Source organism: Centropristis striata, chromosome 19, assembly GCF_030273125.1.
Source record: "Centropristis striata isolate RG_2023a ecotype Rhode Island chromosome 19, C.striata_1.0, whole genome shotgun sequence".
Classification (NCBI taxonomy): domain Eukaryota; kingdom Metazoa; phylum Chordata; class Actinopteri; order Perciformes; family Serranidae; genus Centropristis; species Centropristis striata.
This window is the reverse complement of record NC_081535.1, coordinates 32893459-32915609: the sequence shown is the minus strand read 5'-3', so window position 1 is coordinate 32915609 and position 22151 is coordinate 32893459. Positions and strand designations below refer to the sequence as shown.

The window sequence follows — 22151 nt, the reverse complement described above, 5'->3', positions numbered from 1 at the left end:
TTCTGACTTCCCCACTAAGCCTGAAACTCTCAAATATGGAAGCAAATAAGCGACCACTAAAACCTTTAAACACCACTGAATTTATAGCAAAATAAAATGAATGTATTACTTGTATAAAACCCATTTATCTGAATTTATTAGTTCTGAATAAACCTCTTAAAGATTAAAGACATTTCTTGATTTGCAGTTTCAAAAGCTGAATTGTAATTTATTTATTCCAACTTGAATTTGAAATTAACAAAAAGAACCATGAACATATCCAGTTTATGGTAATGGTAACCAAGATGTTGCTATCTGATTTTTAAATTTTATTTTTTTAACATGAAAAAAGCAACTGAACTGAACAAGTTAAAATGATACACAACAAAACAAAGAAAGTATCTTTACCTAAACAGAGGCAGAAAAAGTGAATCATGTACATGGTTTTCCAATTAAAATATTTAAAGCTGTGAATTCAGTGGTGTTAAGTAAGTTTTCTTAAAAGTCTAATACTTATGTGTATTATTTGCTTCAATACATCCCTTTTTTTAAAGGCTCTGGAAACTCCTTAAACAGCTGGTAACTGTTTTCTCATCAAACAACCAGGAGGAAACAGTGCATTAGTCAGCATTTGTTGAAGTAATACAGTAATTGTCATTAAAGTGAATAGTTTACCTGAAAATACAATCTGTGTTTTGTCAAACCAAAAGACACAAAATGACCAAAAAAAGACACAAATTGACCACAAAATTATCAAAAAATACACAAAATGACCCAAAAAGAAACAAAATGACCAAAAAGACACAAGATGACTAAAAAAAGACACAAAATGACCAACAAAGGAAACAAAATGACAAAAAAAAAGACACAAAATGACCCAAATTAGAAACAAAATTACCCAAAAAAGACACAAAATGACCAAAAAAGAGACACAAAATGACCCAAAATAGAAACAAAATGACCAAAAAAAGACACAAAATTGCAAAAAAAGAGTCTAATACTTATGTGTATTAGAGTCCAATACTTATGTGTATTATTTGCTTCAGTACATCCCTTTTTTTAAAGGCTCTGTAAACTCCTTAAACAGCTGGTAACTGAAGTTTTCTTATCAAACAACCAGGAGGAAACAGTGCATTAGTTGGCATTTGTTGAAGTAATACAGTAATTGTCATTAAAGTGAATATTTTGCCTGAAAATCCAATCTGTGTTTTATCAAACCAGGACCCGACTTTCCTGGAGAAGAAGGAGCGCTGCGAGTACCTGAAGAGCAAACTGTCCCACATCAAACAGAAGATCCAAGAATACGATAAAGTGATGGAGTGGAACGATGGCTACAGTTAATCTGTAACCTGGAACATAAATACAGAACCACAGCTGGAGAAAGTGACTTTTTAACTGGAGAGTAAACAGGATATCTTTTAAATCTGTACAGCAGTTTCATGAAGTCCAACCAAAGGGCTAGAACTTTTTCTTTTAGCTCCAAACTCAAAGCAGCTTTTTTTTCCCGTGTTACACAACTGTGGGATCATGCAAGCTGCGCTAATATACATACCAACAACATTTCTTTCATTTAATTACCCAAGAACCAAATATGTCGGAGAACCGAACGCCGTTGTGTCTGGTTCTGCTGCATAAACTCTGTCTGGGTGACTGCTGCAACTACAGCGGTGTGAACCCAGAATAAACAGATTATTCTGTGATTAACTGCAATAAACGGACCAAAAAGGATGCTGAAATAACTAAAACATGATGCGGATGTGTAAAAAGTGTGAATTCATGCTTTGTTAAGTCTGTCTGGGAGACGGCAAGCGAACGACTTGTAAAATGCTTGTTTCCTTAATGGAGTCTGGTTTGCATCATTATGCAAAATTTGTGTCTATTGCTGTCCTTGCACTGGCTTCGCATGTATCCAATGTGCAAAAATCACTTTGCATTCTGCGGAAACGTGATTATAAATAATAGATATAAAGGGAAACTTTGCCCATATTCAAAATTCATGCACTATATTCCCTGTGATCGAAGGCAGTCAAAAAGTATTAGTAAACATGAACAATTCTCTCCTAAATCCCAAAATAGAGAGCTGAAACTGAAATTTCTTACATTAACCCTTTATCAGGCAAAGAACTATATTTGGTAACTTCAGGTAATATTTTGAGAAAAAAGTTGCAAATTTACTAGATTAAAGTGGCAAATCTACAAGATAAAAAAATGCAGATTTAAGAGATTTAAAGTGGCAAATCTGCGCGAAAAAGTCGCAGATTTACGAGAAAAAAGTGGGGAAAAAGCAACTTTTTCTCCCAGATTCACCACTTTAACTCTTAACAGGGCACTCATTGAAATACTTGCAAATTCCAAACTTCAACTGTAGAGAATATTGGAGGATATTACATACTGCCAGAATGTGTAAAAAAAAAATATACGAAAATAATATTTTGAGAAAAAAGTTTACGAGATTAAAGTGACAAATCTACAAGAAAAAAATGCAGATTTATGAGATTTAAAGTGGTGAATCTGGGGGGAAAAAGTTGTTTTTTCCCACTTTTTTCTCGTAAATCTGCAACTTTTTTCGCGCAGATTTGCCAATTTAAATCTCTTAAATGTGCAACTTTTTTTCTTGTAGGTTTGCCGCTTTAATCTAGTAAATTTGCAACTTTTTTCTCAAAATATTACCTGACTCTAACTACCAAATATAGTTCTTTGCCTGATAAAGGGTTTAAGTATAAAGTCTGGACCTGCTCCTCAGACAATGAATTAGAAAAGATGTTATTGATGTTACTAACAGTAGCCAGGCGAATGTTTTTAGTTTATGGGTTGTTGTTTTTTAACACTAAATTGAAATAATTTCATTTGGGTATAAAGATTTTTTAAAACATCCTGTGGGTAAACAAATTCAGCCACATTTATTTTCTGTGGAGACGCTCCAGACTCACCTCAGGCTTTATAAACAAGTAAAATAACTAACTTCTTAAAGGCGCAGGTAGCCAGAAACTAAAAAAAAAAGCCCAGCACTTAACCCTCCTTAAAACAGAATTTACATTTTTACTAATATTTTTTGTACGGATTGAACAAACAAGACATGAGACCTTAATTAGCGACTGGTTGGTGAGTTTGTGACATCATATTTCCCAAAAGTTTTGACTTTAACAACTGTTTGAATATGCAAAGAGCTGTACATACTGTATGTGTGTGTGATACTGTGACTTAATCTCATTTTAAACACTGGGACCCCATGTGAATGTAATTAGTGGGAGATAGAAGAAGCATAGAAATGTAGAAATAAAAGACGCTGCGTTTTATCTTTCTGTCAAATTTCCCAAATGAAAACCACTACATCTCATCTCATTTTTTGGATTTTTATTGCACACTTTATATTATTTTCAACTGTGTATCTCAATCTGGAAACATGCATGGTTTATAGTAGACTTTTAAATGTTGTAATACTTTGTTCTACCATTTCACAGATTAAACATTTTATACTTTATCGTCACCTAAGTGCCTAAATATCTTCTTTATATAACACTATAGACACTGGACCGTTTGAATGGAAATGATATCATAAGGTCTGTGTTTTCCTCATGTTATGAAATATATTTGTACATATGATGCTGTGATTGTCCATATTCTTTCATAATGTAAAGTGATTGTGTGGTGCTTTCTGTCTCCAGAATACAGTTTTGCTTATAAACTGCCAGTTTGATGTTTTTCTTTATCATTCATCAGCAGGCAGACATCGTTTCTTTTCTTTCTTTTCTTGTGGTTTATTCATCATTCACCTTTATTTTACATTCATCTTTTGCATAAAAACATATTCAACTGTAGCCTGTAATGAGTTTAAGCAGCTGTTTAAATTTTTTTATTATAGTAAAGTGTAGGTTTACTATAATAACACAAGAAACGAGCATTTTTCTCTTTTTTTCCCAAACATTTATTAGTCGAATCCAATATTGATAAGTCAAGAAAATAACTGTCTGATTAATTGTAATTATAATTAATAGTGGTGTGCAGCTGTTACATCAATAATTAAATATGCAGTTGAATGATTTAAAAGAAAAACATATACAATATCAAATAGTGAAAAGTTAGATAGATAAAAGTAAAAGATTTTTGGTCTTGCCACACATTTAACGATTTATTTATTTTTTGTCATAAAAAAAAAACCAAGGAAGAAGAGACATTGAAATCAATGAAGTTTTAATTTATTTGAATTATTTTATCAACTGATTGGTGGTAAATAAATAAACCATTATGTAAAAATGTATTGTTTTGCTACAAAGTTTAATTATAAATATTTTTTTCCTCCATAATACCTCCCAAGCGCCATATAATATTTGAATGAACAATATTTTTATTGTTATTATTTATAAATAATCAATTCCATACTAATCCAATGTTATGTCCTTCTGATATCTAACAAAAACATTAAGTTTAAAATATTCCTTCTTTGAATTTTATTTTTTCATTAGAAAAATAAAATTGTAATGCAATTCAACCATTTTATTATATTATTAACCTATCAATTATTTGTGGGATATTATATATTTAGTTGTTTTTCCACCTTTTTTTGTCCATTTTTTTGTTTTGTGTGCCCTGGCTGATTTAATTATTGCTGCGTTTTAGATTTTAATCTAAATAAAATGACCCAATTACATCACATACCTACATTACTTCCGGTGGCGTCAGGTAACGCGACACCTGTGCGGCGGGGGGCGGAGCTAAATGAACCGAGAGCTACCTGCAGCACCAAGGTGTGGTCTGGATTGTTTTTATCAGCAGCTTCAGTTTCAGTTGAAACATTTCAGGAGGAGCAGAGACACAGACGGACAGGTAGACAAACAGGTGAGTCAGTCCGCCGCCAAACGAGCTTCTTTTTTCTAGAAATGATTAATCTTGGATGACTTGTTACCTGTAGCAACAGGTGAAAACAGGTGCGTTGTTGGATACCACTTTAAATCACTTAATTCCTTAACTGCATCTCCGCCGTGTTGACAAAATAACTTGTTAAACTGAGTGTAATTGTAATTAATTAAACTCACAAGTGGTTATATATGTTGACTATCACCTTAGTTTCGATTAAACTGACACGGGTAGTTTTTATTTTATTTTGAAATTACATGAAAATGAAGTGAAGAGATGTTTCAGTTTGAGCTGACACCATAGACAGTATAAATAAGTATAAGTATAAATTAAACGGCATGTTAACATATTGTAGCATGATTTAAAAACAAAACTGAAAATATTAATCGATTTGTTTAATGACAGAAAAGTAATCGGCAACTATTTTCTTAATGGTTTCGTCGTTTTAAGTCTCTTTGGAGCAAAAATGCCATAAAATGTTCCCAGCAGCGGCTTCATAAATGTGAGGAATTGCTGCTTTTTTTTTGCTCTTAGATCAAAATAAACGCATCTTCTGTTATAGTATACTTTACATTTAAATCTAAAGAAGTTTGTCTGTCACCTAAATTATGAGATGTAATTTTAATTAATAAAAAAAAGTATTAATTTCTGATGTAGGTGTTTTTTCAATCTGTTTTCAACAGGTAGGCCTGTTTCTACATTCTTATAACTCAATATTTTAAGAATTAGTATACTCTCTTTCTCTTTTTTTTTTAAATCTTACTTAATATCTAGGATTTTTTCTGATTGTTCTTTTATCATATTGTATTTGAGTGTTTCTATGATTTTGTATGGCTTGGCCAGGTTTCTCTTTAAAGAGATTTTAAAAGGACAGTGTACTTCCAGGTTAAATAAAGGTAAAATAATAATGAAAATAATAATAATGGGAGAAACCACTATTGTCTTTCTCTTCACCATTTAAAAAAATATTCTACAGAAAATAATCAGCTCTGTCCTCTATCTATCACTTTATAAAATGATCTTAACTTGCTGCTTGACTTTTAATGTGTGTTTTTTTAAAGTTAATCTGTCCTAACATTAGAAATCTTCTTGCAGAATTTTTTTTCACAGATCAGCACCAACTGAATCCAGCAGTCATGTCCTCCAGGCCCAACGGGAGTCCACCTCCCTACGAGTCTGACAACGGATAGTGAGTCTTTTTTCAAGTTGTTTCCTGTTGTTGTTGTTGTTGTTGTTGTTGTTGATGATTTATTTTATGCTCCCAAATACTCACTGAGCTCAAGCTAAAGACAATGAGTGTGAATGAACATTTAAATACCCCTGAATTCAAAATATTTGGTATCATGTAGTTTCCAGAAGGTTAAAATCATATTACTTTTTTTTTTTTTTCTCCCAAGATGAGGACGATATATGATCTTTATTTAGGTTTATTTAATATCCACTTATTGTACAATAATACAATAATGTCCTTTGTGGTGATGTAAGACTGTCGGCAATATTTTAGCAAATGTGATGCCATAAAAACAACTATTATAAGACTTAAAAATGAATGTAATGTTACCATTATTATTTTTATGTCCGGGTCACTTCCCAGGCTCCATATAATAATCTATATATGTAAATATGTTATTTATTCATTTATTTTTTGCTCTGATTTTGCCTTTCTTCGTCACTACATCTCCATCCCGTTTTTGATGGTGTTCGGATCAATTTTCTTGTTTAATTTTATTTCATATGCCTTTGTCATGATTAGATTTTATGCCCTCTATAGCAGCTATTCTCAACCTTGGGGTCGGGACCCCAATTGGGGTCGCGAGATGATTTCTGGGGGTCGCCAAATCATTTTGGAAGTCAGCTCTGTCTCCACTGTGTCTTTTTAGTCTTTTTGGTCACTTAATGTCTTTTTTTGGTCATTTTGTGTTGTTTTTTTACTCATTTTGTGTCTTTTTTGGTCATTTTGTGTCTTTTTTGGTCATTTTGTCTTTTTTTGGTCATTTTGTGTCTTTTTTTTTATCATTTTGTGGTCAATTTGTGTCTTTTTTGGTCATTTTGTTTCCTTTTTTTGGTCATTTTGTGTCTTTTTTTTTGTCATTTTGTGTCTTTTTTGGTGTGAGCTGGGGTCACGGACAACATGGATGTTAAATTGGGGGTCGCGACTCAAAAAGGTTGAGAATAGCTGCTCTATAGTATTAAGACGAGTATCTTGTCTGCCCTCGTTCTGTTATAACTGCAGTGCACAATGGGGGAAAAACACAAAAAAACTATCAATTTTTCAAGATTTAGAGTAAACTATTCCTAATGCTTCCAGATATTAATTTATAACTCTCCCTCCTCAGTACCGTCGCGCCTCCTCAGCCGGCGTACTCCTACTACCCCGATGACGAGTTCCAGCATTTCTACCGATGGACGTCTCCGCCGGGCATCCTGAAGATCATGTCCATCATCGTCATCGTGTTGAGCGTGGCCATATTCGCCTGCGTCGCCTCCACACTGGCGTGGGACTCCCAGGGCGCTCTGGGCGGCATGGGAGGCGCGTACGGGGGAGGCTACGGAGCAGGAGGCTACGGCGGGGGAACATATGGAGGAGCAGGCTACGGCGGCGGTTACGGCGGAGGCTACGGCGGAGGTTACGGCGGTGGTTATGGAACCAACTACGGCTATGGCGGCATCGGAGGAAACTACAACGACCCCCGGAAAGGCAAAGGGTTCATCATCGCCATGGCCGCCATCACCTTCATCGCGGGCCTCGCCATCTTCATCATCATCGTGTCCCACCAGAAGCTGTCGGAGAGCAGGAAGTTCTACCTGGCGGTCATCATCATCTGCGCCATCCTCGCGCTGCTCATGCTGATCGCCGCCATCGTGTACCTGATGGCGGTGAACCCGATGGCCCAGTCCACCGGGTCCTACGGCAGCCAGATCGCCGGTCTGTGTGCTCAGTTCCAGCGGCCGCAGCCCTCCGGAGTCTTCGTCAACCAGTACCTCTACCACTACTGCGTGGTGGAGCCGCAGGAGGTAACCGTCTGGATTTATTGGTGCCTTTTAACCTTTAACCCTCCAAACTGTTCGATGTTTCCATCAACACATTTCTCTTTGCATTTTGAAGATTTGCAGAGATGGAAACGCCAAAATTCTATAAAACTTCTTAAAAATGCACATAATAATCTTCTGACCAAAGTCAGTTTATTTGCTCCAAACCGATTGATGGAAACGTCCCAAAATCGCATTTTCTTTAACCCTTTGATGCACAACATGGGTCTAAAGCAGGGGTCTCAAACTCAAATTACCTGGGGGCCGCTGGAGGCAGTATTAAAATGACCAAAAAGAGACACAAAATTACTAAAAAGACACAAAATGACCAAAAACGACACAAAATAAAAAAAAACGCACAATATGACTGAAAAAACACTACTTAAAAAATACACAAAATCACAAAAAAAACACAAAATGACCAAAAAATACACAGAATTACCAAAAAAGACACAGCATTATTAAAAAAGACACAAAATGACCAAAAAAGACAAAAAATAACAGAAAAAAAGACACAAAATGACCCAAAAAGACACAAAATGACCAAAAAAGACACAAAATTATTTAAAAAAGACACAAAATTACCAAAAAGACACAATTATTTTAAAAAAGACACAAAATGATATAAAAAAAGACACAAAATTACTAAAAAAAAGTAATTAAAGGGACCTTCCACACACAACACGGTAAAGTGCCATTCATATAAAACATTTAATATCAAGGTGAGGGCCACAAAATATCATTACGAGGGCCACAATTGGCCCGCGGGCCGCAAGTTTGAGACCCATGGTCTAAAGTGACCCGACAGTTTTTATGTTCTATATCTTTGCAATAATTCATCATTCAGTATTCCAGGTTTTCCTCAATTAGTTTGTTTTTGATCATCATTAATCCTAATTTTTATGTTTTCCTTTATTCTTTTTTGAATAAAATCCCTTTTTCTGTCACTACTCTTCTAATACACAACATGAGTGAAAAATTAGCCATATCCATTTTTTTTAGCTAAGTAGCTTGTTAAGCTAACTTCTTGGCTAAGTTTTTAGCTAAGTAGCTTGCTAAGCTAACTACTTGGCTAACTTCTTGGCTAAGTAGTTAGCTTAGCAAGCTACTTAGCCAAGTAGTTAGCAATGTAATAATACAAAAAAAAAATTCCTTCATAAATTATGAGAAGCAAAATGAAAATAATGATTTGCTGTTATCAAAAACAAGATATTTAAAGAATATTTAGAATATTCAACAGAGCACAGAAACACACAGCAAGCAATAAATATCATGGGGAATGAATGCGGGTCATTTTTGACCCATGTTGTGCATCAAAGGGATAATATAACATTTCAAAATTTGCTTTGACTTTGATGGCGTGTTTTTTGGAGTGTTTCCAAAATCAGGACAGCTGCCAAGCAAGAAGGTGAACATTTCCTCATTCCTAAAGCTAACAATCTTCATTTTACGGCTACAGTTTTGTATCAAACTCTTCCCTAAGGTTGGGACCAAAAGCTACATGGTTAAGCCAACACATTTTCGTCCCAACACGCCTTTGCAGTGTGATACTGATGCACACCTTTAGAGTAAAATAAGCATGTTAGGGTAGTATGCCACGACTTCAACACTTAACTTCTGGGCCCAGTTACACATGCCGCCTCCAAATATGAACAGGACACAAACAAAGGTCTCCTGGGTAAAAGTCTAGGGTTTGTTTGACCGTCCACCTGCCCACAGCGGTCCTTTATGGTATTTGTATTACATCCGTTACTCTAAGCTTCTAATATTACCACTAATGGTTTTACATTACGGTCAACGGTGTATTGTATGCAGACAAAAAACGATTTCCTTGTGCGTTTGTATCACGCCAAGGGCTGTGACAAAAGTGTCTGAGGAGTTTGGAGTGAGACCAGAAGAAAAAGTAAAAGATGGTTAAGTAGTAAAATCAATGCATGTAACACAAAAGGGCCCAAAAAAGAAACAAAATGACCCAAAAAAGACACAAAATGACTAAAAAAGACACAAAATGACCAATAAAAGACACAAAATGACCAATAAAAGACACAAAATGACCAAAAGAAGACAAAAATGACTAAAAAAAGACACAAAATGACCAAAAAGACACAAAATTGACCAAAAAAGACACAAAATGACCACAAAATGACCACAAAATTGACCAAAAAAAGACACAAAATGACAAAAAAACAAAACAGAAAATGACCAAAAAAAGACACAAAATGACCAAAAAAGACACAAATGTTAATAAAATAACATGGTTATTTTATTTGGAGTGAGACCAGAAGAAAAAGTAAAAGATGGTTAAATAGTAAAATAAATGCATATAACTGCAGGACGTTTAGCAGTTACTGGTGATGCACAGAAAATAAGTTACGTTACTTTAAATGGATAATAAATAACTTTTGTTTTCACACGGGTCTCCTGGGTTAAAGTCCGGGGTTTGGTTTTGGATAAGGACGGAGCCTTCTGTCCGTTCTCTGCGTTTATATCGTCCTTATTTCTGCTTATTTTCTCAAAGTAGTAACTTAGGAAATTGTTCAAGCGAGACCTGACCATAGGACATGAAGAAGAAATTCAAAATATTACGTAATTTTTGAGGAGGTATAAATAAATAAAAAGTTACCATCCACGTTGCGATGTATTTAATTATTATTCACAGAAAAAATATTTAATCAAATTATTACAACCTCCTTCTCATGTTATTTGTTGTCAGAAACTCTGTTCTTAATTCTTAACGTCCGTGCCATCTTTCATAATAACTCCAGCCACTAGAGCAGCTGTTCTCAACCTTGGGGTCGGGACCCCAATTGGGGTCGCGAAATGATTTCTGGGGGTCGCCAAATCATTTTGGAAGTCAGCTCTGTCTCCACTGTGTTAATGTGTTCATGTGTTAATGTGTTTTAGTCTTTTTGGTCACTTAATGTCTTTTTTTTTGGTCATTTTGTGGGTTTTTTTAGTCATTTTGTGTATTTTCTGGTCATTTTGTGGGGTTTTTTTTGGTCATTTTGTGGTCAATTTGTGTCTTTTTTTTCGTCTATTTCTTTCCTTTTTTTGTCATTTTGTGTCTTTTTTTGGTATTTTTGTTTCTTTTTTTGTCATTTTGTGTCTTTTTTTGGTATTTTTGTTTCTTTTTTTGGTCATTTTGTGTCTTTTTTGGTCAATTTGTCTTTTTTTTTTGGTCATTTTGTTTACTTTTTTGGTCATTTTGTTTACTTTTTTGGTCATTTTGTTTCTTTTTTGGGTGATCTGAACTGTGCGTGTGAGATTCTGTTCAGTGAGCGGGGGTCGCGGACAACATGCATGTTAAATTGGGGGTCGCGACTCAAAAAGGTTGAGAACTACTGCACTAGAGGGCGCTGCTAATAACAGACTATGGGTCGTAATAAGCTACTGTTCAAATGTCACATGAGGTCGTATTTTAAGGGCGTAAACTCTTTTATTTGTCCTGTTTGTGACTCTCTGGTTGGTGTCTCTTCAGGCCATCGCCGTGGTGTTCGGCTTCCTGGTGGCCATCGCTCTCATCATCATGCTCGTCTTCGCTCTGAAGACTCGCCAGAAAATCAGCAGCTTCGGCAAGAGCAACATCCTGTGGAAGAGAGTGAAGGTGGTCGAGGAGATGGAGCCGCCGCAGGACGTGGAGGCCTGGGTGAGTCAGTTCTTCAGTCGTGGAGATGTTTAAACATGGTCTCACAGGAATCCGTGAAATAGCCACGGATTCGCTTAACTCAAAATCCGTGGAATAGCCACGGAATCACTCAAATTTCCGTGAAACTGACACAGATTTCGCTACAATGCAAGATAATGACAGTCATATCCCGTGGCTATTCCATGGATATTTGTTCCTATTGGTTTGTTCCAAGTCACGTGACTTTCAAGGTCCCGGCGGTCAGAACAAAAAACATGGCGGACAGTTCTCTCATTTTTAGTGAAAAAAATCAATATTTTGACTTAGTTTCTGCATAAAAATGGATTTTGATCACATTTCTAGCGAGAAATATATGTTTTATTTTCTAAATATTCACTCAGTGAATGTACATAATCACTTTGTATGTTGGAATAGCCACGGGATATGACTGTCATTAACTTTCATTGTAGCGAAATCCGTGTCAGTTTCACGGAAATTTGAATGATTCCGTGACTATATCACGGTGTAATATTTAGACAAAAAAGTTGCAAATTTACTAGATTAAAGTGACAAATCTACAAGAAAAAATGTTGCAGATTTAAGAGATTTAAAGTGGCAAATCTGCGCAAAAAATTTACGAGATTTACGAGAAAAAAGTGGAAAAAAAGCCAGGTTGGGATATGACAGTCATTAACTTACATTGTAGCGAAATCCGTGTCAGTTTCACGGAAATTTGAGTTATTCCGTTCCTTTTTTTACGGATTTTGAGTTAAGCGAATCCGTGGCTATTTCACGGATTTCTGTGAGACCATGTTGAGATGTTTTCAGCTCAGTTTGTCTGTTTGTCAGGAGGATTACAGACATATTAGCTGCTCTAGGTGGAAGGATGTAGCACGCACCAACCAAGAGCTCCTACATTTTTCAAGAGTATCTGAATCAAAAGGGTGGATGCACAAATTATTTTTCATGTCAGTTAACATTGAGGTTGGGGCATTTGTGCTGCATCAATGTGCTGTCAAAATAATTTAAAAAGTGAGTTCCTGATCACAATGACTCAAAGGTCATGAACGTTCCACAGTCATTGTTGTCGCTTGAACAATAAGTTGAGTGACGGAAAAACAATCTGAAAGTATTTTCATAACAGTTTTAGCCATATTTAGGGTTTGTACAAAGAAAGAGCTTCAACTGCAAAAATAATCGCCAACTATTTGGATGAACAATTAATCTGTCATTTTTCACGGAAAAATTACAAAAAAATGCCGTTTTCAACCTCTCAAATATGGAGTTTTAACAGAATATATTTGTGTTTTGGACAAAACAAGACTTTTAAAGACATCAGCTTAGACTTTAAGAGGCTGGAATGGACATTTTTCACTTTTATTTGATATTTAAGAGACAACATGGCTAAAAATTAATAATGATGATGATATAAATATAAACAATATCAATAATCTCAAATAGCTGGGAGCTGAATTGGTAGTAAAAATAATTGTCAGTTGCGGTCCTTAATGGTTGATTAATCATGGAGTCATTTTTCATGCAAAAATGACAGAAATGCTATTTTCAGCCTCTCAAATATGGATTTTTTTTTGTTTGTTCTGTTTTATATTATATTGAAGTGAATATTTTTAGACTTTAAAGACATCACTGTGGACTTTAAGAAGCTGGGATGAACTTTTTACAACAAAAAAAAACTATTTTCTGTCAGTTTCTGGCTTTTATAAACCTGAAAAATAATTGATTAATCTAGAAATCAATCTGCAGTGATGAAAATAACTGTTATTTGCAGCCCTACGTGGTGAATTTAAGATAAATAAAGTAAATTGATGGAATCATCTTCTCTCTTTCTGCGGTGCTTAATGGTTGATTAATCATGGAGTAATTTTTCATGCAAAAAATGACAGAAATGCTATTTTCAGCCTCTCAAATATGGATTTTTTTTGTTTGTTCTGTTTTATATTATATCAAAGTGAATATTTTTAGACTTTAAAGACATCACTGTGGACTTCAAGAAGCTGGGATGGACTTTTTGGGGAAAAAAACTATTTTCTGTCTGTTTCTGGCTTTTATAAACCCAAATAATAATTAATTAATCTAGAAAACAATCTGCAGTGATGAAAATAACTGTCATTTGCAGCCCTACGTGGTGAATTTAAGATAAATAAAGTTAATTGACTGAATCATCATCAGTCTTTCTGGAGGTAGAGCTCTCTGAGGTTGTTTTGAGAGCCTGTCTCAGGTAACAAGCGTCTCTGCTGAAGCAGCAGTTGAAATCAGTCGAAGTGGAAGAACCCGTTTGGTGGCAGTCACCTGTTTACCAGCGGGGGAGGGGAAGTGTGGCGCTGCTAGTTTCAAGGTGTGGCGTGTACACAGATGACAGTTTCTATCTTCTTACGCTCCATGTTGAACAGCAACAATAAAACCCTGACAGACTTTTTACTGTGTTTACATCTCACCGTGTGTGACTCACGGAGCTATTTTCAGGTTTCAGTTTTGCAACCCCTGACCTGCGTATCGAGAAGTAGGTGAGTCAGTTAGTGAGCAGTTGGAAGTCATGATGACATTTCATAGTGTGCACAGCGATGCAGAGGAAGAACAGGTCGGACTGGAACTCACAGCCCACCAGTGAGCAGACACACAACACCAGTAACATGACACTGGGAACCAGAGGCCTTTATTTCCCCGCAGCTGGTGGGAAAACATCTCAAAGTGCTGAGGCAGCGTCCTGCAGAGCCTGCATGTTGTTTAGAGGTGCAGCAGCAGCAGGGTTCAGCTCTCTGTTTGTTCCAGAGTCTCTGAGGACAAGTCCATGCAGGCCGATCATACCTGGATCATACCAGAGCCAGAATGTAAACTTGTAGTTCCTACTTGTAATTATCTGGGTGCAGCTATTGGGGCAGAAATCATAATCATTATTTTTTTGGGGGCAATATTATTACTATTATTCACAAACTTTGAAAGCAGCATGCATTTTGTGAAATTAAACAATGTTTTTTTTTTTCTTGACATTTTTATATAGAATAGAATAGAATAGGTCTTTATTTGTCATTGTCACATGTACAACGAAATTCAAAGTGCTCTCCAGTAAGTGCAACATTTAAGAGTCTCTAAAAATATAAATATAAAAAGAAAAAAAATATGTACAATTCAAAATACCCAGTTTAGACAAACACATAAACACACCCAGACATACATGCATAGTCACACAGTACAGAACATATCTCAAATGTGTTGAGCCATCAATGTGAATGCAGTGCAATATTATCGTTTTTTTCCAGTATTGAGGGTTATTGCAGTTGGATAAAAGCTGTGTTTGAGTCTGTTAGTCCTTGTGTTGAGTGATCTGAACCTTCTGCCTGAGGGCAACAGTTCAAACAGTGAGTGACCGGGATGGTGTGTGTCCTTAATAATGTTCTGGGCTTTTTTGAGGCAGCAGGAACTGTGTCGTTCTTCCAGTGTGGGGAGAGGGCAGCCGACAGTCTTTTGGGCGGTGTTGATGACCCTCTGGAGCGCTTTTATAATTTAACAACAAAACAAAGAAAACAAAAAATAATTTGCGAGGTTTAAATATTAAAAGAACAGTTGGGGAAAAATACATTTAAAAAATGATATTCAAATACATAAAATTAACTGTGTTGCAATATTATCATTTTATCCTTATAATCCTTTTTTTTTTTTTTTTATAATTCATGAAAGCCAAAATTTTGTGAAAATTAAAATTTGATGAATCAGCCCTAGCAGCAACAAATGTGAGAAATCATGCATTTTTGGGATGCAGGTATTTAAATTAATAATGGACTTTTTGATCATTAAAATGTCAGAAAAATGCTTGTAATAATATGTATAATATATATAAATGTTTTTATCTTTTTTAAAATTTATTTTATCTCTATATATCTATGTCGGTGTGATGTACTTTTTTTTTTTTTGCACGTATTTTGTTTTGTCTTTTTGTAACTCTGATTTTGAAAGGTGCTTTAGAGTGAAAGATTATTTTTAATTATGTATCTATGTTCCCATATTCCAAGCTGATGTTGCCAAATGTATTGTTTTGAGTCTGACACCCCAATAATATTCCATATGAAATACAATATATGCAATATATTTAATAGTAAATACAACACATAATATATTACTAAGAAAAGCAAAAAAAATTCCTGAAACCGGCAAATATTTGGCTTTTTTTGCTTTAAAATTGTTATATAGACTTGTATTTTTATATTATGGTGCTAATATATATGTTATATATATATATATTTTTTTTTTCCTTTTTTTTTCTCCCACAGGTGAACAACGTGTCCGCGCCCCCCGAGGCTCTGCCCATGTCCGACTACCCCGAGAAGCTGCGAGGCTCCAGGAGCCACCTGGACGACGAGAGCACCAACTACGACAAACCCCCGTACAGCTACACCCCACAGTGAGTACACACTGAGAACAAGGTTATAATAGTTTTGGATTTTTCATTAGTTTTAGTTTTAACTTTGTTGTGAATTTTTGTTTTCAATTTTAGTTAGTTTTAGTTAGTTTTTAGAGTGAGTTTGCTAGTTTTAGTTTAGTTTTTATTTTTTTTAAATGCTTGGTTTTAGTTTAGTTTTTATTAGTTTTAGTGTTAGTTTTAGTTTTTTTGTAATGGGCTATGTGTTGGGTGCCAGATTCAAAGAGGTCATAATAAATGTTTCCTTTATTTCCTTTGGTTTATCATCTCAGCCCCAATAAGGTTATTAACTCTTACAGTTCTGGGTGTTTTGAATTTTGGTTCTAGTGTAGACGTACCAGTCTCAGTGAACATATTCACCATGTGTTGCATGTTCCAATAGAAACACTGAATTATGAATGAAAAAAAGTTGACAAAAACGAAAACATTTTTTCGGACATTTTCACTATAATTTTAGTTAGTTTTAGTTAGTTTTGTAACCACAAAATACAGTTTCAGTTAGTTATCGTTTTTTTTTTAAACTCTCGTTTTTATTTTTATTTTAGTTAACTATTTCTCTGCGCAGATCGTTTGATGGGGAATGATGAGCAGGATACGTCCAAGTTCTCAGTTTAACATAATTTTATTACAATACGTCAAGAAATGTGCATTATTACAGAGATCTCCGGGTCCAAAACTCACACAGACGGGTTTCAGTTGAATCAGTTGATCTCGCTGAAGTGGCAGATATTTTTTTTTACTTGCAAGAACTTTGTTTTTAGATACAAATTGCTTGGAATAATAAAAAGTTTTGAGGTTTTTGCACTTTAGATATTTTGATTTTGTTTTAAACTGCTGGTTATTTTCTCGAGTTGTCAATTTGATTGATTATTTGGTTTGTAACACTTGTATTTGGTATTTTTACAGTCGCCATTGATTTTCTGTCAATCAATTAATCAACTAATCTAACTGTTCTTGTATAAACTGTTGAGTAATTTAATTTATAACATATTTAGAAGAAACTAAAGCTGTCAGATCTCTGTAGTGAAGTCTGCCAACTGAAACTGAATTTCAGACCGCTTCACACAAAGACAGGTTTCAGTTCATGAAGTCTGAACCTCGTCCTTTCCCTCAGACCCATTATTTATCTAACAATGGTTTACTAGACATGAAGGTAGATTTCTTCCAGGAAGTCCCACCTTCTTGATCCGCTGATTCGTCAGTTTTAATCAATACAGAGAAATGTCATGTCACCAGGCAACAATCATCTCTGCCCGGCACACTGTGTCCTGACCTGGCCTCTTCTCCAGAACACTCAACAAAACCTCCTGCCTTGTTATGTCTAACAGATATAATTTGGAGCCACTTATTTTTTTCAATGTCTAAATGTATTCTAAAGTCTAAAAAATATGAAACATAAAATATATTCTTTGTGATTCTAGAATCTTAATCAGTTTAAGCAAATGGAATATATGTAATCAAAGTAATCACAATATCTAAACCAACATTAACACAGAAACATAATCATTTTATCAAAATCATATTGCATGATTAATAGAACCAAGGTTGACCTTTGATGGTGACCTGCATCAGACAAAAAGAAGCAGAATAATCAAGCAATCAAATAATTTAACAAGGTAGAATAATCAAATTATTCTAACAATGTAGTGTGCAGCAGTAAGCTGCAGAGGGCAGCAGAGAGACTAACACTGTGTCCCAATGCAACACTTCATACACATTGTATTTATTTGATGTTCCACACTAAAGAGAGATGGTGTGAGATGAAGCTGTAATCAAACTGGGGACGTTGCAGTGTCATGGTGTGTGTCTCAGAGTAGAAATATGATCCATGCAAGTATACAGGTGCTATTAAAGATAAAGTCCACAGAGCCTGCAGGGCGAGGCGGAGCCATTTGCATAATTGCATGAACCGTGTTTCTGTTTTTTAACCACATGAAGACAGAGATGTGTCATGTTGCATGCTGCAAACTTCGAATATCCTGAATTTTGAGTGTTCTTTCGAGGAGTGCATGGTTGATTTCTTACTTATATTATTTTTTAACAAAACACAGTTGCAGAGGTTGAACATTTTAGCTCAGTTGTCCATAAAGCAACACAGTAAAGTTGCTCACAGGTGGACCGAACTAAAAACATGATCTGGACGGGAATGAGACAGATTTAAGAAAAAGGATCAAGTCTTAATATTTGAACACAGCTTTAGTATTCTTCTTGTTAAACCAGCAATAACTAATCATATTATGAATATTCTTTCTGTAAAAATGACACTATAAGAGTAGTGAGAGTCAACCAGGAGCTGGTCAGATAAACTAGCAACAACTTTTCCATATAGATTCTAACACGTTTAAGTCTCACAGCTTTCCAAATCAAATGTAAGGCTGCATGTCTTTACATGAAATGATCCTAGTATAAACATGTAGAATGTAAAGAATATTGGTGCAGTAAGCTGTGTGCAGATCTGGTGTGTCGCCTGGAGCGTTTGACTGTTTTTCTCTGGTCGCTGCTGTCAGAAAAACCTGCTGCAACTTGTTCTGATTCAGAAATGTAGGACATTGCCAGAGTGTTCATGTTTTGTTGACTCGCCTCCTTTTTTAGAGAAAAAAACAAAACGTGTTGTTGTGCAGAATGCTCTCTTTTAGCTTGTAACATTTGGACGTTCATGTTGCCAGTTTCCTTAACAACAACAAATGTCACAGTTTCTTGCAACACTCAAACTGAGAGAAATACTTTTGTGATTGTGCAGAAGCATGAAAAGAATGTACAGTATGAAGGAAACAGGAAGTCATTGTTTACCTGCTTACTCATCCTCATCATCATAAATGTGTTTTATTTCCTCCTACGTTACAGGAGAGAAACTGAAGAGATCAGTGAATGATAAATCGCAGTGTGTTGGACTTACAGACAGTGTTTTTCCAACTGTTTTTCTAAAGGTCATTGTTATTACTTTGTTCAGTATGATTCATTAAGATATGGGATGTTTTGTCCCACAGGCCTGCAGCAGAGGAGAGCATGCCTCTGCAGAACGGCGCCCCCTACAGTGTCCACTCAGACGCTCCCAGCTCGGCTGAAAAGCCCAAAAAAAGAAGACCGCGACGCGCTCGCCGCGCCGACGGACAAGAGTACGACACGGACTACAACTCCTCCGGAGACGAGCTGGACGACAACGACTTCGACAGGTAGGAAGAAGAAGAAAAGACACTGATCGTCCTTTACTGCAGTGTTAATAATAATTATTGTTAACAATAATAAAAATAATTAATTTTATTTGTAAAGCACTTTTCATACAGAAATCTCAAAGTGCTACAGAAACCAGAAACAAGAAAGAGAAAACTCATTAAAATCAGCAGTAGATTAAAAAAAAATGAATTTTTTTATTTAATTAATTACAAAACATTTTGGGGTGAAAAAAATGTTTTGTAATTAATGTTACTATTTTCAAAAATAGTAACATTTTCACAATGTACACCAACCAAAGCTCTAAATAAATTATAAATTAATTAAAATACTTAAAAAGACAAGAAAAGCAGTAAAACTTCACGCATGAGAATCTAGCAGTATTTGGTGTTTAATTATTATTGTTATTATTATTTCACAATTTCTGTAATGGGAGTCAATGTATTTAATTTTTTTTAAATTATTAAATATTGAATATTATATATGTTGTGAATTTGTATTTATTTATTTATTATTTTTTATTTATTTATTAATTACAAAACATTTTTGGGTGAAATAATCCGGATAATATCGACCTCTTTCTGACGGAAAAGAATGTTGTTTTTTTTTAATGAGAATTAAGGGAAAAAATCCTTTTTATTCTATAAAATTCATAAAACTAGTTGATTTTTGTTAAAGAACGTTAAAATGATCTCGCTGAAGTGGCAGATATTTTTTTTTACTTGCAAGAACTTTGTTTTTAGATACAAATTGCTTGGAAACCAACTGCCTGGCTATGTTATTTTTCATTTGAATGTACTGTGATGTTGTCATGTTTGACTATTCCTGACATAAAAACTAATAGAAATATAAGTATAAAAAAAAAAAAAAAAAAAATAGCTTGGAAGAATAAAAAGTTTTGATGTTCTTGCACTTTTGATATTTTGATTTTGTTTTAAACTGCTGGTTATTTTCTCAATTTGATTGATTATTTGGTTTGTAAAATTTTCATAATGTTCACCAACCAAAGCTCTAAATAAATTATAAATGAATTAAAATACTTAAAAACTAACTGTTCTTGTATAAACTGTTGAGTAGTTTAGTTTATAACATACCTAGAAGAAACTAAAGCTGTCAGATCTCTGTGGTGAAGTCTGCCAACTGAAACTGATTTTTCAGACCGCTTCAGTTTCAGTTTGCAGTGTTTTTTGTTTTTTTCCCCCTGTAATTAAAATATTCTCTGTTCTCCTCCTCAGAGAGTTTCCTCCCATCGCCAACGAGCAGGAGCGCACCGACTACAAGCGTGAGTTCGACCGCGACCACCAGGAGTACAAAGACCTGCAGGCGGGGCTGGACGAGCTCAACAAGACCCTGTCTGAGGTGGACCGGGAGCTGGACGAGCTGCAGGAGGGCAGCCCGCAGTACCTGGTCAGTTAACATTTCTCTTATTTCTTTCTGTTTCATCTGAAGCATGCTGTATCTTTTTTTTTGTAATTTTGTGTCTTTTTATTGTCATTTTGTGGTCAATTTGTGTCTTTTTTGGTCATTTTGTTTCTTTTTTTTGGTCATTTTGTGTCTTTTTTGGTCAATTTGTGTCTTTTTTGGTCATTTTGTGTCTTTTTTTGGTCATTTTGTGTCTTTTTAGGTCAATTTGTGTCTTTTTTTTGGTCATTTTGTGTCTTTTTTTGTCATTTTGTTTCTTTTTTTGGTCATTTTGTGTCTTTTTTGGTCAATTTGTGTCTTTTTTGGTCATTTTGTGTCTTTTTTTGGTCATTTTGTGTCTTTTTAGGTCAATTTGTGTCTTTTTTTTGGTCATTTTGTGTCTTTTTTTGGTCATTTTGTGTCTTTTTAGGTCAATTTGTGTCTTTTTTTTGGTCATTTTGTGTCTTTTTTTTGTCATTTTGTGTCTTTTTTTGGTCATTTTGTTTCTTTTTTTGGGTGATCTGAACTGTGCGTGTGAGATTGTGTTCAGTGAGTGGGGGTCACGGACAGCATACATGTTAAATTGGGGGTCGCGACCCAAAAGGTTGAGAACTACTGCTTTAAGTGACAGCAAGGACCAGCAATATCATTTCCTTTTCATTTTTATAGCATTAAAGCTGCTTTAATTAATATTTTCATTCATTATTTTCAGATTTTTAGCTTGAAGTAGATTTTAGTGGGGTGAAAGAAGTCATTTGCATAGCGAAATATAACCAAATTTGCAGTTTTTGCATCTTTTTAACTCCTTGTTTTAGTTTTACTGCAGGCGAATCAATGCTCAGAAAAGTTCAAAAGTTTCAGTCTTGCAGCTCTCATCAGCTATTCTCTCAGCAGACAGACACAGTTGGAGAACAGCTGGTGAATAAATTGGAGCATTTAGCAGCTAAACAGACAGATATCTCCCTCGGGAGTTGGAGGAGACCAAAAACAGAGCAAAAATATGATGTAAATAATGAATACTAATGTTGCTTTGTGTCTGCTGGATGCATAAATAAGCAACTGTTTGCTCACAGCTTCACCCTGTATGAGGTGGTAATGTGTCAGTGTTTTGTGTTCACAGCTTGTTGTTTTGCTTGCAAACAACCACAATGTTTACGTTTACAACAGAAGTGTGTGTACATGAAAATATGTGAAATGTTGGAAACCTAATATCATTTTGAAAACTGATAAATTGTTGATGCTCTTCAACAGGATGCTTTGGATGAGTACAACAGGATAAAGAACCTTAAAAAGGTACGTGGGGTCGTTATTCTTCAACAAACAGAATCTGTAAGAAGCTTCAGGTTATTATTATTATTATTTACAGTTTACTTTATTTATTTATTTATCATCGTTTCACTCGTTCTTGTTTCGTGTGTTTTGCTTATGAACCTCTTTTACTGTAGTGAATTTTTAAGATGCAATGACAAATGTTTCCGCGTGGAGTTTGTGCTAATTCTGCACTAATGCGGTCCTAAGACGGCTTTCTTAAAAAAATAACACATTTAAATGATTATACAGTTATATGCATCTTTTTTTAAAGCCTCTTTTAGCATTGTTTTGATTTCAAAGCTACAGATTCTGCTTTGATTGACCCTGTTCATTAACCTTTTTACA

The 22151-nt window shown here is 34.9% G+C and overlaps 1 protein-coding gene across 1 annotated transcript in view; it reads left to right on the top strand.

Moving 5' to 3' along the window:
* The window catches only part of marveld2a (MARVEL domain containing 2a), a 37279-nt gene that overhangs the window by 13058 nt on the left and 2070 nt on the right, over positions 1-22151 (top strand). The window contains exons 10-18 of the mRNA XM_059357695.1: positions 1201-1315; positions 4660-4815; positions 5929-6022; positions 7170-7848; positions 11342-11509; positions 15775-15905; positions 18911-19096; positions 20330-20501; positions 21747-21788. Coding sequence (XP_059213678.1) covers positions 1201-1315; positions 4660-4815; positions 5929-6022; positions 7170-7848; positions 11342-11509; positions 15775-15905; positions 18911-19096; positions 20330-20501; positions 21747-21788 — 1743 coding nt within the window. The remainder of the gene's footprint in view (positions 1-1200; positions 1316-4659; positions 4816-5928; positions 6023-7169; positions 7849-11341; positions 11510-15774; positions 15906-18910; positions 19097-20329; positions 20502-21746; positions 21789-22151) is intronic.